Below are 23377 nucleotides of genomic sequence, written 5' to 3' on the forward strand. Positions count from 1 at the left end.
CCAGATAGATCAGGCCCCCGCAGACTCAGGGCTAGGAAAAGGGCAGCAACGACTCTGAGAAACAGATTTTATTTAAATCAAGGTGTAAAGCGGACTCCATCCTGAATCAAAATCAAGGGAGTTGTGGATTTCATTGTACTCTTAACCAAATACATGTCAAAATTTGCCTAACCACGTTGTTTTACGAGCTGTTCAAGAAGAATTTGCACAGAAATCAGGGCAGAAGTCAGAGAGTTCAAACCTTCCTTCAAAGAGCTTCACCCCTGAACGCTTTCAGGTATCTCTGTACCTCCTTGGGAAGTCCTGTATTGAGAGAGAAACGTTTACTGAATGTATTTTGTACAAAGACCAGTATTCACCAGTAGGACCCAAGTGTTCAAAATTTGGATTTTAATTTCCAGTGTTACCTCTTCCCCCCCAAAAAAACAAACAAAAAAGAAACACTGCAATTTGTGCTGAAGATTCTATCAATCCACAACTTTTGTAAGTATCACCAGTTTCTTTGAAATCCTTGAAAGTAAATCAAAACAGAGTCTTCAGAGATTCCTGCCCTTAACAGGTAAGACTTCTGTATATTTTCTATTTCTGTTCATTTGTATTCATAGAATTGGTTTCTTTCAAAGTGAAACTACTGGAGTTTCATGTGATTTCAGGTTTCCATAGGAAATATTTACACGGTTCCGTGCGAATAGGGAGTGCTCTGTTTCATTTAGGTCTAATTCACTTAGAAACGATAGAGTGGAAGCCACAGACACGTATCGATGAGCATTATCTTTTCTCATCATTACTAAGCACTTAGCTAGAACATACAGTGGCAAAATGAGTTGTTAGTGTGTTTGCTGTTTCTGTTTGTTTAGGAAATAATTGTTCCTGAATAGTCGATACTATGTGACTTTGACTTAACACACCGGTTTAAATAAACCTTTTTTACACAATGTTAACAGAAAATCTTTTGAGCGTTTTGTCTGATGAATTCAAAGAGTTGGGGTAATCAAATACTGAAGCTTTTTTCCCCATTTTTTGCATCCCAGTGGTATTTCCTTCTCCATGGTAAACTCTCTCGTTTACAATTATTAAACCAGGTGACAATTGCTATTTGTTGCTGTTAAGTAAGACAATAACTCCAATGTCTTCTTTTTTAACTGCAATGAAACTAAAATATTAGTAGAACTGAATCGCTTATGTTTAAAATAATTTTTTATAGAAATTTGTCTGGTGAAAAAAACCCCAACAGTCTGCATTTTTTAATGAAAGGTCACATACTTGCCAGTGGATGTAAGGCTGAAATTGAGCCCTAAAGCCATAGGTGGACTTCAGGCTTTTGTTTTCCAATACATAGTTTTCCACATCTGGTTCTGTACTGGTTCATCAAAAAGATCAGGCATAGAAGTGTCTTGCTGTGTCTTTTGTTGTGTTATTTAAAACCACTTCTTCAAATAGATTTGTTGCTTAGTTGTAAGTCATGCGAGTCACTGGAACTTCAGACTAAAATTGGTATAATCGATGTATAAAACAAAAAAGCAAAAACTTGATTCATTTAAAGGCTTTTTAAACCACATTAAAGAAAGAAAACAAAAATATAAGTACAGGAAGTATAAAAATCCCATCTTTTTACAAACAAACAACAAAAAGAGACAAACTAATCTCTGCCTTATCTTGCATTCAATAGGAATGTTTCCCTGAATATTCCTCCTGACAACTCAGGGCTGTTGTATCAGTTGACAAAACAGTCACCTGAAGGTCAGCCCCTGGGGCATTGCTTTAGCTTCTCCAAAGTGCTACTTTAATTTTTTAAAGGATTGGAAAAAAAAAGAGATAACACATATTGTTCTTAAATACACAGACTTTCATCTATCGATCTCAGTTAAAGGCAAGGCATTAGCTGGGAAAAGTGGGGATGATTTTGCCCATGTTTCGTCTCAGTTTCCACATAAACTGCAATGTCTTGTTTCCATTGTGATTTCATAGTAGAATAGGCAACGTGTATTAGTTATTTAATAGTAAATGGGATTTTTTTCAGTGAAGATAATGCTGCAGTTGATACATGCAGTTAATACCGCTAAGGTGAAGAAGCAACAGTGGAGCGCTGCACCTACAGTAAATCATATTGTGGTTATCCAAAGCCCTGATACTGAGTTTGTGTACCATTTGCATATCATTTTACTGTTGCTCAGTAAATTTCTTGGCAAGGAAATCTTCTACACCATCTTGTAAATTTGTGACAGTGTCAAAGCAGATTCACATCACTGCTACTACTGTGCCTCATGCCCTATTTTTGCAATTTGCAATCTTTTTTTTTTTTTTTTTCTCCCCACAAATACTATTTGGAAAGAGAGTGGGAAAAAAATCGACCTATGATCACCTTTTCTCACTCCTCACCTAGTATTTGCCTACAGTAGGCAGACATTTGCTTCATTAAGAACTGCAATCTTCAGAAATAAAAGACTATACTAACTCAACTGAATCACTGCAGTGAAATTTATTGACATAAAGCAACAGGCTGTCAGGGTTACTGATAAAATCTTTTTGTCTTTCCGATCAGAATCTAGATTTAATATTCAAAGCCACCAACAATAAGAACTGAAATGTGTAGCCATCTGTCAGGTTCAGAATTCAAAAACCTACCTTGAGAAACAGCAGGAGTTGATGCATACTTCTCCCTTCATACAGTATAACTCTAAGGTGTTTTTGCTGGTAAGCCTCTGGGTCTCTCTGGGACAAAAGATGTCTTGTAGGCACCTGCTACCACCATGTAGCCAAAAGGTCTGTAAAATCTGAGATAAGAAACATTGTCTCACCAGAGAGCAGCCAGATTCCTATCTTGGGTATGGAACAGTGCATCAACAAGTACCCCAGCAGGAAATTAAATTCCCAAACTGGGACTATTTCGTAGTGGCCAAAGAGAAGATTATTGATGGGATTTCATATATTCACATAGTTTTTCATATGATGGGGGAGGAGAAGGAGAGGATTAAGAGACTGAGTGGAGTGATACAAACATATGAGAAATATGTACATATATATCATATATATGTGTCTGCAGTAAGGGTGTTCAGATTCTGGTCCCAATTCTTGTCCCTCTTACCTTTAGTATTGTGGGACAAAGAAATGGGACAACTCAAGCTCTGCCAATTTCCAGCATGGTCATTGTCTAGATCACCTGGCTGCTTTATCTGTGAAAATGCACACAGCCAGTTAGCACCTAGTTTTGCAAAACTAAGAGAGATACTATGCAGAGATAAGAATCATTGCTTTCAGATTCAACACTTCATGCAGAACTGTTTTGCCAATTAACGGGGCAACTTAAAGGACACAGACACCAATGGAAAGAATGCTCTTATTTTACTATGAATAGTAAGGCAACACAAAAGTAAAATGATACATTTACTAAAACGATAGCAACACACTCGGCTTTAACAGCAAGCAAAAATAAGCAAGTAATGCACTTAATCATTACTATGGAAGAAAGAAAATAGTGACTGAGAAAGATACATCACCAAGTGCCTAAATACTTTACCGTCATCCAGAGTCCACAATTGCAATCGCTGGGGAGCCCCACTTCCTGGAGAGGACCTGGAGAATTCTTCCTGGCAATTGGGAAGATCCTACACAGTGTGTCTACCCATAGGTGAAGTCTCCAAAATCGCCCTGAGAGGGAGTCCAGTTTTTATAGGCCCAAATCAGCCAGTCAAAGTGACTTGTTTATATTTTTAGTGCAGAAACACCTGGGTCTGATGGCCCACTTCCCAACTAGATGGGGCCAGGGCTTGGCCAGGGCCCAGGCATCGGCTTCGGAGGGTTTTCCCTAAAATATCATACAAACAAGCCTCTATTAATGTCAGTTGGGAAAGTTTCTTAAAATGATACATTTCTTGCAAATAACTACACAAAGTTATGTGAAAGTTTCTAAAGAAGCTGGTTTGGTGTTAAACAGCTACCTTAAGTGTCTTGGTCATCTATTTTTAGCTAAGTAATACTGATGGTGTTAGTCACATAGTGCCCAGGATTCATCGTGTAAGTCAGCCCTGGCTTGGGCCTGCTGCTCAGGCCTCAGCACATTAAGAACATATTGATATTCTTTAGATGCAAATTCTTAAGCATTTGATGCTTTCTTACAGATAGTGCATGTCCAGTGCACCAGATCATAGATTTTACTCTCTTGTAATATTAAAGATAAATGTCAAGCAAACATCTGTACCTACACAACCCATTTTCTGAATGCATTAATCTATATTTCTAGCCTGTATATCTCAATCTTTACAATGCAGCAACTAAGCCTTCTGATTCATGCAGTAATCATGAGAAAGTTTGAACCCAACTCTATTTAGGGATTCTAATAGCAACCAAAAAGTTAGTGGAGACAAGATGATGAAAAGAGCAGGGACATGGTTTTTTTGAGGGTAATCGAGTTTTGGAATGTTCTAAACTGCAATTTACATTCCAGGGTTAGAGAGCACTCCCACCCAGTCATTACACAGCTGAGCACTACTGAGACCATACAATCGATATGTGCCTTTTGCAAAAAAAAGCATCTTCACCATATGCAGACAAAACCTACAGTGACTTAGTTAAGAAATACTCTATCAGTCCTAATGCAGTCATGATGAAACACTGTTTATCCAAGTAAGGGGAAGGCACAGTCTAATCTGGCAGTTGTGAGGGTGCTGGTGATACACCCTGGACACGGACACTAACAATGGGGAGGAAGCATGTTATCTTGGACTCCTGATTTTACCACAGAATCTTACTAGATGTGCTGACTTTGCTTTATTCAAAGAATCCCCCAGCAACGAAGAAAGGCTGCATTTTGTCACCAGCATACATTAGAAATTGTCTTTGGTATTGTATCATGCAGAAATTCCTGCAAATTTTTATTTTACACATAACCATGATAATCATCATTGTTGTTAATTGAGCCTTTGGCCTGACTACAGGCTCTTAAGACTTTATTTGGAGTAATAGCTGTAGCCTTTCAATGAGATCAGTTTTCACTAAAGCCAGTGACAGCAGTGCAAACTCGAAAGATGGTCACATTAATGTTGTTTTAATTGCCAGATTGTATCAGCACAGCCTGCGCAAGCAAATGACTCATTTATCTTCAAATAGTTTCTATGTATTGCATTGGAATTTTATACTGATTTGCAAAATTTTAATTTTAAAATCCTTTTTGTCAGATAAGTACCTTTTCTAATAGCATAAAATTTAAAACATTTTTACAAACTCAGAAATTGGAGCAAGTTTCCTACTTTCACCTATTTATATTTAATACATATTTTGATACATTCATCCAGTATCATTAGAATTATTGGGGGAAAAAAAGTAGTGAGGTGAGAGTGAGCAAAATCACAGAAAACAACATTCAGTTGATTTCAAGACAGCAAATCTTTGGATCCCAATTTCTGAGTTACTGACTCTAGCATTCTTCCTTCAAAACGTCTAGTAGACACACAGTTTAACCAGCCTGCCCTGTAGAACCCTCTGGAGACCCCAGTATGTTCAAAGAACCGTTTCCTTTAAGGATATATTTCCAAGGATATTTTTTCATTTGGTAAAAAGATGTTGTCTCCTCAGAGTTTTTTGCTTCACACAACTACACTGTAATTCTAAGAAAGCTAAAAAAAGAGAGAGAATAGGCCAGGGGAGGTGGGGAGGAAGGTAAGTTTGGTAAATACCGATAGAAGTATTGCCATCTTTCAATGCTAACTATGCAGCAAGCTCTGTAGGTTAGGCATGGCTAGGAATAGGAACCAATATCGGCAAATTCCTCACACAAGTGTCCAATAGTATTTGTGAAACCGGTTACGCAATGGAGTGTTTCAGACAGGTTGTCTCTCTGCTGCACGAAAAACTGCAGATGTTGAGGTGGGTCCCGTAGCAGTTTCCCGGAACCTTTCACCGAGATACCGCTGCCCTTTTTTAGGGGCCCGGGCTCCGGGACCTCTCCCAGGCTCCTGCCCTTACACATATCAGGGTGCGGGCGGCCGGGGCCCCCCAGAAAGCCCAGGGAGAGCCCAGTGCTGCGAACCGTGCCGGCAGGTCGATACGCACCCCAAAGCCGGTCGCTGCAGCGCGATGTGGCCGTGTGGGCCCTGGGCACCACGACGGTGGTGCTCCTCGCTGCGGGGGGCACCTCCGGGGTTGGGAGCATCCCTCCCAGATGAACGAGCCTGCTTTGAGGGGCAGCCACCCGCGGGGAACCTCGTCTACCCAAGGCGGACCCCAGGGAAAGCTGGTGGCGGCCCTACGGTGCCGTCGCCAGGCTGGGCAGCGCGGGAAGCCGCGGGGAAGCGCCGGGAGGCGAGCGGTGCCTTCGCGGCAGCCAGCCAGACTCCGGCACGCTCCAGTGGAGCACGACCGGAGGGCCGAAAAGGAGCGAGCTGAGCTGCCACCGCGCAGCGAGGCACTGGGCTCCGCTCTCAGTCAGCCACAGCCACCGCCCGTCTCCGAACGAGGGGAGCCTCAGCCGCTCCGCCGGGGCTTTTACAGGAAGTGGCCCGGGGGTCGCTGCAACGACCTCGACAGGACCACGGGGCGGCGGAGGAGCAGCGCCGTGGGGTGGGGCAGCTCCTCCCCGCCACCACCGGAGGTGGGGCTGGGCGGTGCCGTGGGGCAGTGGCGGCATTTCCTCGGGGTCGCGGCTTCGACGGGAAGAGCTCGTCTCGCAGGAGCGGTGGAAGGACGGCCGGCCGGCCGGCTCGCTCACCCGCCCGCCCGCCCAGAGATGACAGACGCCCTGTTGTCCCGCGGCTGCCAGGCGGCGGAGCCGGCGGGGGACGGCTACTTTCGGAAGGTGGGAGGCTCGGTGGCTGGCCTGGGGCGGGTGGGCTGCGTGCACAGTGGGCTGTGTGCCCGGGGCAGCGCCTCCCGAGGATGGTTCAGGGCTGGGGGGCCCCCCTCTCCGTCGCTCACGGTCTGCTTTCTCCCGGCGGAGCGTCGTGGGCTCCGTCCCATGGCAGCCCACGGGGATGGGGAGCAGCCTTGGGGGGCGATGGGGCAGGGAGGCGAGATGGGGACCTCGCTCTGACAGAGCGCGGCTGCAGGCGCTGCCCGGCCTGGACTCCGGCGAGGGGATACGCCTTGAGCTGGCGGGGCGCTGCGCGGGGACCCGGGCGGCCCTCCCCTGCTTCTGAGCTGGGCGTCACCCTGAAGGACAGGAGCACTTTTAACTTCACGAAACGAGTCAAATTGCGCTTGTCGGCCTTCTTTTTGCTGCCTTTATTTCCCCCCTGCAGCCACCCGCTCTCTTCCCCGTTTGCTTCTCACTGCGTCTCCTCGCGCGCTCTCTAGTAAATTGCCTTATGTACCTGTAACAAAGTTTACTGGAATAAGGTAACGAAGTTAACAGATTCGTTAGGAAGTTCCTAATGAACACTTGCCCTAATTACTTTTCAGACTGACTGGGCGGCTTATGCCATAACCTGCACCCGAGTTCTTTCTTCACAACAGTAATTATAGTTAAGTATTGCTGTAATGCAGGCAGCCCTGTGGGGTCCTGTGAACTTCACTGGAGGTAAAGGGCAGTAAGTGCTGTTTTCAGAGAGCTTTGATTCGGCCTTCCCTGGCTGTTTTTAATGTTCTCAGCACCTGTAACTTTCGTCCATAGGTTTCAAGTCGGGGTGTAGGTACACGGGGGTTTTGGTGTAGATTCTGGATCCAAAACCATGAACCGTCTAGTCTGTGGAGGAGGGGGGAAAAAGCTGCATACATCAGGTTGTTGCTGCCCGCCTTTGCACAAAAATAGCCCCATTACACACTTCAGCAGCCACCTGGATGACATGGTAGGGAGGCACGTATGCTTTGCTTTGTTGCCATCTTTACAGGCTGTTTGATTTTTTTGCCGTAGTATTTATCAAATTCATAAGCTTGCAGGAGCTTAAACAACACCATTGCCCTTTAGCAGAGGAACTGTTTCTAGCTGAAAAGAGCCAAGCTTTACCTGTGCCAGCCATGCTGCAAGGAATCACTACCACCTTGTACATAACTAGACAGACTGAAACAAAACTTTGCCCAAATCTTGTCTGGCTTCTTCATTTGAGTAATTCTACTATAATATTTGGTGAGTAAATTACTTTTTTCTTAGTAGTCTGTAGCAGCTAATCATACAATGTGGCCAAGTTGTAGTTACTTAGTTTTCATAGCTATGTTTTCTACACTGTAGGAAGCTCATAGGCTGCCTTGAGGCATGTTAGTAAAAAAGTTGACTTTTCATGAACTTAAGTTAAATAAATCAACTTTTCCACCTATTTGTTTTTACTGATAAGGGCTAACTGAAGTTTAGTAGCCAAGTTGTGCCTCAGGTCGTAAGAGTAGTGAATCTCCTACACTCAGAGTTGCTAAAGGACTGAGTTATTTAAGTTAAGTTATTGTATGTTACAGTTAAGGTCACTGAAACAGTGTTAGATCAATGTAAAGCCTATAGGACAGGAATGAAGTTTTTCTCATATATGAAAATACTGTAAGATCAATTTAATATCTAATGATGAGCATCTTTCATATTGCTTACTGCTTTAAGACATAAGTAATGAAAATGTGGGAATCTGATAAAATCTGAGTGAGCTAAGTGCTGCAGTGAAACATTCTTTCCTCTGTTCCCTCAGATCTTGGAAAGGTTCAACCAGCTCCTAAGTGTCTTTAATAATGTTATGAACTTCAGATTAGGCTTGATGCTCAGAGCCTTCGGTCCCTAAAAATAAGCAGGAAACCAGCATACCTTGTTATACATTAGTTGAATGGTCTCAAAGGTCAGAGCTTTAATTCTGACTTACAAGTTCCAGGTGAAGGGGGGAGGAAAAACAAAACACCAAAAAAACCTCACTGAAACAATCCCACTCCTGGAATCTTTAACAGGTACAAGCTGTGAACCCAAGGAGATGCTTTAAATGCAGTATATGCATGTCCCTGTGAATGGTATACTTGGTGATTTCACGTGACTGAAATGAGTGATGGAGCTTTTGGTGGGTGTCCATGGGTCTTTCCCCCTTCCTCTCTGAGTTACCTTGGTATTGCTTTCTCCTTCCTTTTTAAATCACACTATTTGTTTTCCCGAAAGGATTTCAGGGTTGGTTTACCCCTTTTGTTGGTGCAGAATCACATCAATTTCCAAGGATAGTCCTTGTGTTTTTAGGTCAAAAGATGCTTACTTAATTGTTTTTGTTTTTTATTCTGTAAGTTGTGGAGCAAGGTGAAAACACTTGCTTTGCATCGGTCCTGCTCAAACATGGCTTCCAAGCACTATGTACACAATGAGGTTGCCTTAGACTCTTGATGTTTTCTTTTGATGAATGGATTACTATGGGAAGTGGGCTCAAAGTCTGTATTGCTCTGTTGTGTATTATGCTTTTTTTAAGTTTTAAATACAGCATACCAGAAAGCAGCCCTCAGTATCCCCAAGATGCAGTATGTAAAACAACTTATTTACTTAATTTTTGTTCAGTGCCTTTTTTCTTTTTTAACGTAGGGAGGGAGCCCCATAAAACTGTGACTGGCTAAAAATAGGGACACAGATGCACAGTCATGTTTCCTGCTCTGACTTCCATTGTCACACTAAAAAGTGACTCTGCCATGTGAGTCTGAGATGTGATAGGTGCCAGCAACTGAAGTCTACTTGCACCCTTTCTCAGATTTACCCTCCCCATTCCCTTCCAGTGATGTCACAGCTGCTCCAGAGAGACCTTTTCCTCTTTCCCTTACCTTGTCTTTTTCCATTATCTCCTTTTTCCCCATGGCAAAGACCTATCATTTATATATGCAAAATTAAATTTTTCCTTAAACCTGAAAGATGCTTTGAGCTGGCTCAATCCTTGTGTGTCTTTTGTTGGTGGTTTTCCTTTTTTGATCACCTAATTTAAAGGAAATTTACCTGTGCCACACAGGGTATGTATAACTCTGTCACTGTTGCCCCTATTCACTTCCTCTTATATCACCCCTCCAAAACAACCCTCTTCAGCTGTTTGATGAGCTGCAACCAAACTTGTGAGAAGAATTTTACTTTTAAAAGCAGAACAGACAACAACAAGAAATATCCTTGCTGGTGTCCTGAAGAGGATATGGCAAAATGGAAGAAGCACCTTACTTCCCATCAAAAAGAAGATGGAGCTTCTGCATGGAACTTTTTAAGTAATGTACCAGGAACTGGTTCTGCTACTGTTCTGTTTATCTTGCTTAGTTTAGTGTACATTGCCAGGGCAAACTGTACCTGTTCTCCTGGATGGTGTGAGTCCTCTTGGACCATCACCCTCATATCTGGACCTACTCTGTATGGAGTTTCACATTATTTCAGTTACTGATCTGTGAATCAACCATGCATATCCCACACATCCATCCAAATTTTGCCCCAGTCTTTCTTCCCTATGAAAATAATGACAAAACTAATGATAAGAGCAAAGAACAATTTGTTTTAAAAGTAGAGCAAAGCATTTAGACAGGAAGGATTTTTTCAACAGACCAATAGTAATTAAAGCAGGTCTGTTGTCATGTGCAGCTTTGCTTACATGAGATGCTTCTCCCAACCATGGTTATTTTTTACACGTGCTATGGTTGGTTCTGTGACGTCTTTCAGGGTTTTTTTAGTTACCTTAGAATTTTTGTGAGAGAAACAGCTTTCTTTCTTTTTTCAAGCTCCTCTCCCCTTCTATTTTCTTCTTTCTTTTTTTTTTTTAAATAGCACACCACCACCCCACTTAATCAGTAAGCTTTTGCAAAGTAAATATCCCCGAGACACATCAGCATGCAGAAGTCAGGATATTTATAATACAGTATTCATCCAGTCACAGGATCCAATGCTTGTGTGATGACCTATTAGTAGGGCTATGCCTGCCTTGTTTTTTGGGGGCGTTTTTTGTTGGGGTTTTTTTTTTTTCTTGTTTGGTTTTTTGGTGGATAGGAGCCGAGCAAGGAAGAGATACCTAGCAAGTTCTTTCTGCTCTATTTTTCCCACCTTGACTTACTGCTTTGTCACACCTTACACTGGCCATAACTTTTCAAATTTCTCTCATCAGTCAGAAAGTTGCAATAAATGGTAAGAAAAAGCCATAGTTAAATTTTCCAAGGTTACCATTTCTGCAGCTCTCTAGGTATTGGCTGGCTCAGCATGAAGCATCCCAGCTTCAATTTGGTTGTTCTGGATAGCAGTCCACTGTGCTACACAGAGGCAGAAGCAGTAGGACAGCTAGCTTAATGAATCCTTAGATTCTGATCAGTTGAACAACAATGCATATTTTCTCTTTTTTAAAGCTTTGCTTCCATCTGTGAGGCTAGATACTTATCATATAGACCAAGCCGATTCAGAAAGAAAGACTGTATATTAGTCCCCTGTGTCAGGGAAGAAGGCTAAAAGCAGAAGCAAGCAGTTCCATAAATGAAGCACCAGACTGAAAATGATAGGTATGGTAACTAGCTCATGAATCAGCACTTCCCTAATTAGCTCTGCATGTCCTTCCCCTCTTTTTGGGCTTTTTTCTGCAGGGCTTCCCCCCACCTGTTGTTAATGTATCAGTTTACCAACCTGCCACACCTGTCCTTCCACTGAGGTTTAGCTCATGGGGTTCTTTTAAAGTCATTAGTAGCCAGGCAACCGTCAACATTAGCATTGACACAGGAATATTTATTTGGCTATTTGTTCTCTTTCCACTTGTCTTGCAGGACAGAAACAACATAGCAATGATTCATAACCCTTGTCATCCCATATTCACACACATATACAAATTCATAAAACCTAAAACAGAAAGTAGGCCTTCATGTGAAACTAAGAATCATCTGAAACTTGGTTAGTCAAGAGACAGATGTCTCTGATGAAATATGAATGTTGATTTTGCTTAGTGCGTGGAGTTCATGTAGGAAATGCATCTTTGGAGTTCAATACAATTAGTTCTCTAACTTTATATTACTCTCTGGGCCAGGCACTTAGAACTATAAAACACTTGTTCATGGCACAAGTAGACCAGGCTGTGGAAGACCAGTTCTTCCCCACCTCTTTTCTTAAAACAAAAACCAACAACAACAACCAAATCCCTCAGATAAACCTTGTACTTCTGAAAGATCTACAGTATATAGCTAAATTTTCAAAATTGACCTAGTGGTAACATGCAAAAAGAAGCACTAATTGTAGTACTGGAAGAAAGTAAGGAAATGACGATTTAGCAGGACTTGGGATCAGTTCTAGAAATGCTGGTGTGAAATACGCTGTTTGCTGCAATTGGTATTAGAGCAGTTCCATACATACTTGTTATTTAAACATACATGTTTACATACCTGGAGGATATGGCCAGTTGTGTACACTGTTGGGCTTGACAAGCAGCACAGGCTTCACTGGCTGGAAAGGAATGTTTTCCTTTAAGTAAGGAGGCACACCCAGTTTCAACTCTGTGTCACCTTCAGACAGTGTGGCTCATCTTAAAAGTTCAAACCAATACTTTGTAAATCATATTTATGTTAATTTCAAATACTTACTGCTATTACTCATTGCTTGGCAAACAGTCATGATTTTTGCGTTCATCATGACTGATTATCTGATGTGAGCCATGTAGAAATGCTGTTTGGGAAAGCAATCTTGTACATGGAGGAAGATGAAACTAAGCACTTGTTTGGACCTGTTTGCTAAATAACTTTAGTATGCAGAATTTGTGCTTCACGCAGAGGGGTATCTTTCCCAGATGGTGTATTTCTTGTGGGGTTTTTTCACATATTGGTCATTTTTGCTGCCTTGTACACACACTTCTACCCATCAGTTTTATGGCAGCTTGATTACGATAAAGAGTTTAAACGTGCAAATGAACACAAACTAGCTGAGTGTCCTCATCCCCTGTGCAGGAGATGTAAAAAGCAACATTTTCCAAAAAGTGAAATATTAATTTCTTATAGGCCTTGTGAAGTTAATGGGAGGCATATGCTTGCAACAGGTGAGCATATCCTGAAAACAGACTCCTCTATCCATAAGAAGCCTTTTATCAAAATTGCTGCACTTGCAGGCACACTGGAGGTTATACAGATACCTTGGTCTGTCAGTGCCTTGTCCTCTTAGGGCCCAGGGTTGGTTTTCCTTCCGACAGAGATTAGTGCCTGGGGACCTGAAGTGCAGGGAAACGTCTCTTATGCTTTTTCTCTTTGCAGAGAGTTTCAGATCACTGCTGTTTCGTACTCATTGTTCAGTGGGAGCTTGATCAAAAGTTCATTAAAATGAACAAATCACTTCTATGAGCTTCATGGGCTTGGGAATGAGGCAGTGGATCTTCTGGAAAAATTTTCCAGAAGCGAAGCTGTAAAAGAAGTATTTGAACAATGTCATCAAACATGTTTGGCACACAGAAAGGGAAGGGAGTTTTGGGATGAAGCTGCAGCTTTACAGAAAAATAATGAAGGGCAAGGCAAGGATACATTTTAGAAGGATGCTTGAACTAAGTGGTCAAGAAAGAAGGTGGAAGGAAATACCTGTGCATGAATATGGAGATGACAGGTCTGAGATGAGAATTAAATACTCAAAGTGAATGCAAGGAAGAGGAAATAATTGGTGAGGTTCAAATGAAAAATGTCACAGATAGAATGGAAGAAGATGAGGCTTTGAATAGCAGTAGTAAAAAAGACTATACAACACAAAATGAAGGAGAAGCAAAGTGGGAAAGAACAGGTGCATCCCAGAAAAAGAACCAGACTAAGAGCAGAAAGCAACTTGTGGCTACAAGACCATGTTATGCACTAAAGTGTGCCTTGCTTATGTGTATAATTGTGTGTAAAGGAGCGTAAAGTATTTGGTAGTTAAAGGACTACTTCTAATCTGATGTGAATGAATGAGTTTGTGTGTGTTCTCTTGAGTAAAAAGTTCATCTTCTATGTGTCGAGCTTGCTGTGAGCGCTTTCTCAATGAAGAGAACTGTAGGCTTGTGCTGTGGGTGGTATTTCAATGCAGTAATGCAGTGTGGTGTGTTTTTTCAAGTTGTGTGCTTCTGAGGATGTTTGCACAAGGTTCCTGTCATTTTACCTATTTATTACAAACTTTTCAAACTACATATGTAAAATTAACAGTATTGGGTTATGTGCCTTCTCAGTTGAACTAGTGTAATCTGGTTTGATGAGCTCATTTCTCTGTTGTCAAGTCAACTGGCTCTCACTTGACAACAAAAATAAGAACTGAGCTTCGTGATTAGAATTTCATGTTCTATTTAAATACTTGCTTTTGTTTAGCTGATATGTCATTGCTTCAGCCCTCATAATTAGAGCTTGTCGATAGACTTTTAAATGCTCTTATATCAAAACCAATTTTTTCTAGTCAAAACTAAGAGGGAGAGGTCCAAAATAGCTCATAATTTAGTGGCTGGAATAGTTGAAAGAAGACTTGGAGAGGTCTGAGCCTCCTTCTTGTGTAGCATACAATCCAGCAGGACTCTGATAAGCTTTGTAATGGTACCCAGTGAGGCCACTCAAAAGGACATTCTTCATTTAAGGGTAAGCCTTAAAACAGTGGTTTTATTTGCTTCAGAATTAGTCTTAAGATTCAAAGGCGTTTGATACCTTTTAAAAAAGGGGTGGCAGGGGCAAAGAATAAAGGTGTGGAAGGGAAATTTCTAATGTATTTTAAAAAGGTGTTAAAATTGTGTTTCCCTTAAACAAACAAAAAGGACAAGCATGCAGTCCTATTCATCTGTATCAGTTTTAGCTTTTCAATGCTCACCAGAATACAATGGCTCAGTCCTGCTCAAACACAGGTTTCAGTAGTTTGAGTCTTTTACTTGTGTAAGGTATGCACATATACGGGAGCATTCTTGTGAATTCCGGATTTCACACTTTACTTTTTAAGAGCTTAATTTGATAAGAGTCTGAAGGTGTAATCATCTTACCCTGTTAAGCTCTATTTAGGTAAATTTGAGATGTAAAGAGATGAACCCGGGGAAGGAGGGATAGGAATTGTACTGAAGGTCTGAGCTACCAGAACGAAAGATCAGAGATCCTTTGAAAGGTTCCTAAAACTGGGAGCAGATTTTTGAGGCCCAAACTTTGAGCACCAAAGTCTATTTTGGACAGAGTTGTACTTCAAGGCTGTATATATCCCAGTATGGAACTCTGATACTTTGCAAGGGTTAAGCAGAAGCTTTGATGGGAGCTGCTGTCTTTCCAGATACTGTTTTCATAAAATCCTAGAAATTTAATAACATTCTGACAAATTTGGTTGCATTTGCAAAATATCTTGAAAATATTTTTAGGGGAGAAGAGACTGTGTACTTAAGATTTAAAACAAGTATTTTCTGTCTGGATTTTAATGTTAAAATGTACTGTGGTCATGGTTTCTTTTGGTTTAAATGACCAAGTTTGAGACGAGAAATACTGTCATCGATGTCAGATCATCACTGATGTCAATGTAGCTAATTTGTATTCATACAGAACGTATGCCATTAAAGTTCATTTAAATTCAGTGTTAGTCCCTCTTAAGTTTCTTCCGACAGCAACAAAAAACTTGTTTTCTTAATTCTAGGGATGTAATCCTCTTGCCGAAACTGGACGAAGCAAACTGCAAAATCAAAGAGCTGTTCTAAACCAACAGATCTTAAGAGCAGTGAGAATGAGAGCTGGTGCTGAAAATCTTTTAAGGTATAGATCATGCTTTCTTAATTCTCTTGCCCAAGCAAGAATTGGTTAATTTTCTTTTAATTTTGTAGGAGTCTCTTAGCTGTTGTGTTTTCTCCCTTTTCCCCCCAAACATGCTGCCTCTATTAATGTAGAATGATTTGTGAATCTCCCTGAATTTTTTCAAGCTATAGCTCTATAGAGTCATTACTTTCTCTCAAGTGCACTTTCAGTACTGCTATGTTGCAGTAAACGAGCTGAACGTTATTCTTTCTTAGGTTGCTCTCTTTGTTCAGCTTTATTGCTTGTGATAATGGCAAGTGAACCCTGCTGAATATTGCAATGAGTTCCTTTTACTCCTCAAATCAAATAAAGGTATTGCCACTATGCTCTTGGATTTTCCAAAGATCCTTTAGTTCTGTGCTGCATAGTAGGAAGGACTGTCAGTTGTCTTCTTTATTCCATGTAGTAGTAATGATAGAGGAATAGCAGGGTGGCACACATGTAATTTGAGCTGGGTTACCACCAGTTGCCACCAAATTCTTCTATGGTTTGGCATAACTGGAAGTGATTTTGGTCTTCATCTATTACATTTTTTTAGGATATGTTTTCATATGTCGCTGTCCCCATAGGCATAGCCTTATGTTGACCCTGTCTTAAGGCTGTTACATCCCGTGATTAACTGCTTGGCAAACAGTCTGTAGCTTTCCAATCTTACACAGAAGAACTGAAAACTATCCCAGTGCTCACCTGCAGTAGTTTCCTGTAGTGTCTGTTCCTCTGCAACTGAAGCAACAATGGGTCTTCAAAAACAAAACCTAGTAAATATACTTAAAGAAGTGAAAATGCTTGGATAAATTCAATTTTCTTAAACTTGCCAATAATCAACAGGTTGCCCATTGTCTGTTACCTGCTTTTATCTTCACTCTTGCAAGAGATGTGACAGGTTGAAAACTTTGGTAGTTTTAGCCTCTGTGGCTGACTTAAGTTTGCTTTGTTTTCTGGTAATTGACTTGGAATTTTACTACCTTTTGTATGGTTAACAATATTATTATATCTGTTTTTGAAATGGAATGCTTCATTCAGTTAATGTTTCTGCTTGTCTATTCAGGAGTGTTTTGGAAGGGCTAAAGAGATGAGTAATAGCTCATGTGAAAACTGGTAGCATTTCACCTAAATATCCTAAAGTTCAGTTTCTGGTGCCAGTATTTCTGCTGAAATACTGAAGCTGCTATTTACAGGAGTGGGAACTAAATCTACTTAAAAGTAGAGGAACGGACTTATTTTTAAGATTTTAGAAATCTAAAATGAATTTATACCTGTCGGACTATTAAAACTTGCTAGTTCTTTGAAAGAAGCAATTTTAAAAGTAACCTGATGACTAGTTGTATTTACAGTCTCATAAGGAAAAACATAAACAAGCTTTATGTTTGCAGATTCTATTTGAATTTCATCAAGTTCTAAGAGAAACTGAAACCAATTGCTGTCCACAAGGAGCCTCCTGCAGTAGGACTTGAGAAAAAATCTGGAAATGCAGGTTTCTTTACTTTTGGCTGAAAGCAAGCACTAGGCTTGAAGCACATGGTCCATATAGAGCAAAGACTTTTGTCCTTAGAATTTCTAAAAGTCGCCCTCTCCTTTTCATTGTCTTTTTGTTCTGAGAGTTCTGAGTTAAAATTAAATTCAGAGTAGAGTTATACGGATCTCAACAATATCACATTGTCCCTTTTGCCTGGTTGTCACAAAAAAGTATGTGTACAGTGTAAAAAAACATGAAAAGGTAATCAAATTAACTCTAATTGAAATGGATGTTCATAGCAATAGAGCCAATAGAGAAGTCAATCTGGATGGAACTTTGGGGTTTCTGAAAAAGATAATAGAATCCCTCCTGTGGAGGATGGTAAGCTAGACCAAACATGGAGCCTTAATATATCATAATTAAAGTGCTTGTAGCATCAAAACTTGCCCATTTATCTCTGTGGTGCTGCCTTTTTCAAGGAAGATCCACTCCACCATATGTTTGTATCCAGTTGGACTTATGAAGGCAACAGATGTTAACATTGCCTAATTTAAGCAATCCAAGGTATTCAATAAAGTACAGCATAGAAAATTCAGAGACAACTAATTTAGAATATAAAAAACAAACTTAGAATTTTAGTCTTGGAATAATTAGTTCTTCACCAAGGTGCTCCATAAAACTGGAGAACTGCTCCAAGCGGAGCCTAGATTTATGATGTGGTTGTTCATCAATATTCATGAGGGTGACTTTTGTCTTAAAATAAAGGTAAATGCAAAATGCTGCAAATTTAAGTTCGTTATTGTCTTAAGATTTGGACTCTAATATAAGGGTACAATATCTTAAGCATGGATACCTTTTATCTTAAACTCATACCTGTGGATTTATAGATACAGATTATTTAAGTATCTTGAAAAGAGTAATATTCTAATGAAATTGTCAGTATGGAGAATCAGGTTAGAAATTGTGATATAAATACACAAGTCATCACACAGAAGTGCTCAGGGGGTGTTAAATACCAACATCCATTGTGCTAGCAGTTCAAAGTGTTGCCATTTAAATACATAAATGGCAAATAAAACAAGCAAACCAAATCATATTTACATCCCAGAAAATCAAATTATAGAGAAAGTTGTCTTGTATTAAAAAGATGTGGTTGAAAGATATTTCTTTCTGTAATAACTTTTGGGATAAAGTTATTTTATTTCATTCTTAAGATCAGAAGTCTCAACAGATCTTTACTCAATTTATAAGGTGGGAAAGTCTCTTGAAAAATGTCTCCTGACTTCTCCCACCTCCACCCACCTATCTTCTTTTGGTGGGGGGGGGGGGGGGAAATCACATAATCTGAAAATAGGGTAGTGATTCTGTTTAGGATGCTTTAGTTTTGTTGATTAATGTATCTGAAAAAAGCTTAACCCTTAATCTTACATGGAAAATTTGGCATATAGAAAATCTTCTGTGGCTGCATGCTATTATCTGGAAACTATCCCAGGCACTCTCTTGACAGAAAAACCTAATAAATTCTGAAACATGAGGTCTGGTATCATCTCTTAAGGAGATAAAAAAATCTTAAAAATGCTGAGAATGCTTGCATTGAAGGTTGAAGGGGGGGTCAACCAAGCTTGTAGAAAACCTTTTCCTCAGCAATAAAAAATTGATATGTCTCTGCAGAGCAACCACCAACAACAAAGTACGAGAGCAGGTACTACTGGAATTGAGTTTTGTAAACTCAGACCTGCAGATCTTAAAGGAAGAATTGGAAGGACTTAATATCTCAGTAGAAGTTTATCAAAATGCAGAGTAAGTATAAAGCTAAGTTACTCAATTATTAACAGATCTTCTGTTTACCCTTCAAAATTGTTTCTAGGTGAGTGTGAATGTTGGACGCGAATCATGTGAAAGAACAGAGGGCTTGATAGGAAGAGCACAGATTTGATGGTAGATTTTGTTGACTAAGGGTTAGTCTGCTTATTTGTCCTTCTCTTGGGAAATGTATGTACCACTAATCCTTGGATATGAAGTTCCTTTGAAGAGAAGAATATAGTGAGAATTGAAGGCTCTTGAGGCTATGCTGCAAACACTTGTCACTTAGAATTTCCAGTACTGGAATGGCTAATTGGCTCAGTGCATTCTGGAGTGAACGAACTTAGTGATATAGTAATATTTCTTTTCAAATGTGGTGCATACAACAGTCCTCCCTAGCTGGAGAACAGAAACACAATACTGATTTGATATTCAGAGCAGATTAGGTAATCTTGAATGTGTGCCCTTCAGTGACAGAAAACCACAAATTCCTTGGCTAAAGCAGAGGAATTTCTAGTAGATGAAGTTGGATTTTTCCCAAGATATTTTTCTCCACTTTGAAGAGCACACTAATTTTTAAATTGCAATGGATTATCCTTCAAAGGTAAAACTTCAAAGTTAAGGAGTATTCATTGCCTGCATACTGAAATAATTTCTGTGACAGTTATATGTCTTGTTGCTCCTAAACCAAAATATTTTCTTTTTAACTAACAGCTACTCAAGGTACAAAATTGAAATACTTCATGTGATGGGGGTATAGTTTTGGGTCCCTCTTAGCACTGTTCTCAGTTATTTGTTAAACTTCGTGGTGGATTACAAGGAATTCTTAATGTTGAAGGATGAAGCACATTTCCAGAGAGGTAACTTCCAACTGAATGCTGACTTAATGCAAAACATCTACGTTGTAGTTTTCTCTAACAGAAACTTTTGATAAACTTCCTACCCTCCACCTCCATGGCAAACTTTGACAACTGTTTGATGCAAAAATGTTTTAGGGTTTTTTGGTTGAGGTTTGGTTTTGATTTTTGGGGTTTTTTTGAGATTTGAGGTTTTTGTTCAAGATTTTACTGGTCTTCATAGATGCATGTGAGCACGGAGAGCAGTTATGGAAATGAGAGCAGGGCTCCACAAGTACTATTTCTTCTTCTAGCTACAGACTATTAAAAATATTTGGATTCTCATTGAAGGATGAGCAGTAGGTCAGGCCCCAAGGCAGGCAGAAGCCTTGAGGCTGGACAGCAGTATGCTTGTTATTTTCTCCTGATCCTACTTGCCCAGTCTGTTTTGAATGGAGTTTTTCCTTTCTTATGCTTTTCATTCTAAGCTCTAAATGCTTTTTATGTTTCATCAGCTAAAATAATTAATTTACTCATAACTGCTCTCCAACCTTTAACAGCAAGTAGCTATTAATACTTGCTCTCTGACTATTGTGCATACAGTTGTCAACAGGAGGTCACACCCATGGTTTACTGGATTAACCTGTATTGTGTTAAAACAGTCTGAAGGGCTGGCCTTCCCCGTACTTGCACACATCTCAGCTGGATTGAGAAGCATGATGCTATTTCTACTCAGTTCTGGAAATTCAGGGTCACTTCCCTAACTGTTCAATACACCCATGACATTGGCTGCATGAGTGTGACACCTTAGCTATGGAAAAAAATTAAATTTACTTTCTTTAAGTGACCAGTGCTGATATCTACAAGGACTGTGGGTGGTACTAGAATTGATTACATCAGTAAGTTAGGGTTTCTTTTCCATGTGTCTCACTTCCTTTTTGAGGAAAAAGTCTTGATATAATCTGTAGTGGAAGTGTTGAGGTTTCTTCTAAAAGCCTCATCAAAAATCAGATCATTTGCACTACTTGAAGTGGTGTTTTGGCTCTGTATGCTGGAAGTCCTTTTCAAGCTAGCAGAGCCACTTTCTGGATTATGAAAGACTCTTCCTCTGCTTAGGAAGCTGCATTCCTACTGCCACCCTGTTAAGATGGAATAAGAAAGCTGGTTTTGCTAATGAGACCATAAATGAATGGGGGATTTTGTAGTTGGGAATGGAATGCTCTAAACAATGATTAGACAGTCAAAATGTTGTTTTCAGGAAAAATTAAAATATTATATAAACCTTATAATTACTTAAAACTGATCTGTTAAATCTACACAACAAACTATATATCTGGAAGCAATTCTGTTCTTTTTTTAAGTCAGTTCTCATCCTTATTGCTCTTTGATATTCTAGAGGTTGACTTGTCTAGAGGCTACCACCTAGCATTGTCTAGAAACTAAGTAGTTTTTGGACTTTGTACTCCTAGACCTTTCGGTATACTTTGGCCGTGCTTCTCCCTTTGTTACATACATCACTACATGTGAAACCATTGGTAGCACGTAAAATATAGATTATAACTACTGATACTTACCGTGGCTCTTACTGTGGCATATCTCCTAGCAGCTGTGGAGCTAAATTGCAGTGAGCCAGCCTTTGAGAGTCTCCTTTTCCTTGCCTGAAGGAAAAATAGGCTTAAATGAAAAAAAAACGCAGGCAAGGAGCTTTCTTCACTCTTCTTGAGAAGTCACAGGCCATTAGGCAGATTTTCTTGTGCAATAGGGAATTGTTACAAACTATATACTTTTCCCTTTACCCCATCAATGTACAAACTTACTGTCGTCAAATAAAACAAAAGTAACTATAACAGACAAGCAGAAAAAAAATTCTGAATATTTTTGCTTTTTTTCCATAGAGAGACTTTCAGTATTCCCTTGGTACCTCTTGGCCTGAAGGAAACCAAAGATGTAGACTTTTCACTCCCCCTCAAGGTAAATTTTACATATACGTTTCAGAATGAAGAGTTAACAGAGATAACTTCCATTTCAGATTTGTTTAAAGAAACAGAAGTAATTTAGGTACAAATTATTTTTTGTTTTGCCCTAAAATCAAGATCATGCTATGTTAAAAATTAACTACCAATTATTTGGGTCATTGCTCCTATCTAATCAGGACAAGGAGTCCGAAAATATTGTAAGAAATTCCCCTTTGGAGACAGAGTTAAACCAAAGAGAATAAAAATTCCTTCCGTGGTTTTGTTTCTAATAAGAGTATTGATTACTGATACAAGTGTGAAAGGAAGTAGTAATGAAGGTTTTACTCAGCATAATGTAGTGATACATCAACTTGCACTAACCAGGGTAGCTCAGTTGGGAAGCAGTGTTGAGCACTTGTTTGTTGGCTAATACACTTTGCTGGCTATTTGAGCCATTGTCTGTATTTTTTGAACTACTGTGTATTGTGCAATATAGATTTTTATCTCACAGTAAACCATCTTGTATTACTGTAGCATTTGTCTCTATTTTTACTTCTGTGGGTTAAATTCCATGGTCAGATCATGGTACCACTTCCTGTCATTGCAGCTTTGTTATTTTAAGTGGAATTGCCCCAGTACAGCTTACAAGAATTTGGCAGTCTCTTTCTGTTAACAAGTTTTTATGGTCACTTGATCCCCTTGTCATTTTAAATAACAGGGTCCCTTTCAAAGTGGTGTTATTTTAAAACCCACTGGAGCTGATGTAGGAGATGTTTGGTTCCTTTACATCACAGTGAAATTTCTTGTCTAAGATACCAAATCAAATTATTAATTCTACTGTCTTTTTGTAGTCTCGTTGCTAAATGTTACTGTACTATTGACTGGAAGGGAGTAGACACTGTTAAAATCACAACTGAATCAATTTTGTACCGTTTACAACTGCAGAAAAATAGTTTAGGCTAGTTTTAGATACTCCAATTTTTTATCTTTTTTTCTCTTCTAGGACTTTATTCTGGAACATTATAGTGAAGACAGTTCTGAGTATGAAGATGAAATAGCAGATCTCATGGATCTGAGACAAGTAAGTTCAAGTATGGTGTACTATGAGGTCTTTTAATATACAGTTGTAAATAACATTTGTATGGAATCAAAATATGATATTATCACTTAGGGCTTACTATGCTCTTACCGACTTCATTTCTGTGACATGGTACATGAATCTCCATTGTTCAAAAGCTTTATAATCTGAGTAAAGAAAAAGTGAAGAAACAGATGAGGTTATGCAAAATGATTGAGCTATTGACACAACTTTGTAAATCTTGTTGATCCAAGGCTTGTCTTACCTTACTACATTTTATTTTAAAGTATTTTAAATTTAGCAGGAAGAATGTTGAAGTGGATTAACCTGGCAAAATATTGTTTGTTTCCTGTATTATGCTAGAAACATAAGCCTTCTCTGTAGCCTTCATAATTAAATAAAGACTGTAGGTATTCTAATTTTGAGACTTGCCAAACAGCTTCTGTTTGCTTTTTTAAAGGTTACGTGCTACTTGTGTGCAGCTGAAAAACTTTTTGGCATGAATCCATATGGCTTTAAGCTTACTGTTCTCACATTGCACACATTTCTATAATATGCAGAAGTCCAAAGGAAGCAGAGCTTTATCTTTGGGATTTTGGTATTCATCCTGTAACTCAACAGTATGCACTTCATT

At 39.7% G+C, this 23377-nt stretch overlaps 1 protein-coding gene and 1 long non-coding RNA gene across 4 annotated transcripts in view; one reads left to right on the forward strand and one right to left on the reverse strand.

Annotated features, from left to right (window-relative positions):
- Positions 1-53: 53 nt before the first annotated feature.
- Positions 54-23053, reverse strand: LOC116449915. Of its 2 annotated transcripts, XR_004242582.1 has the most exons (10): positions 22855-23053; positions 21285-21368; positions 16303-16370; positions 12990-13253; positions 12250-12310; positions 3518-3805; positions 3086-3173; positions 2626-2774; positions 1264-1485; positions 54-303 (listed from the first exon to the last, which is right to left on the reverse strand). It is a non-coding gene; the product is annotated as an uncharacterized LOC116449915 (long non-coding RNA). The 2 variants fall into 2 exon arrangements; XR_004242583.1 differs by lacking the exons at positions 12250-12310; positions 12990-13253; positions 16303-16370; positions 21285-21368; positions 22855-23053 and adding an exon at positions 6049-6485.
- The window catches only part of RHPN2 (rhophilin Rho GTPase binding protein 2), a 34535-nt gene continuing 11460 nt past the window's right edge, over positions 303-23377 (forward strand). The window contains exons 1-5 of one of the 2 annotated variants that reach the window (XM_032121867.1): positions 303-559; positions 15461-15576; positions 18743-18871; positions 21606-21681; positions 22669-22746. In XM_032121867.1, the coding sequence (XP_031977758.1) occupies positions 15548-15576; positions 18743-18871; positions 21606-21681; positions 22669-22746 (312 nt within the window). In that variant the 5' untranslated portion in view covers positions 303-559; positions 15461-15547. Of the gene's footprint in view, positions 560-6612; positions 6791-15460; positions 15577-18742; positions 18872-21605; positions 21682-22668; positions 22747-23377 lie in introns of those variants that run through there. The other variant, XM_032121866.1, reaches the window with a different exon arrangement.

This window comes from Corvus moneduloides, chromosome 12, assembly GCF_009650955.1.
Source record: "Corvus moneduloides isolate bCorMon1 chromosome 12, bCorMon1.pri, whole genome shotgun sequence".
Classification (NCBI taxonomy): Eukaryota; Metazoa; Chordata; class Aves; order Passeriformes; family Corvidae; genus Corvus; species Corvus moneduloides.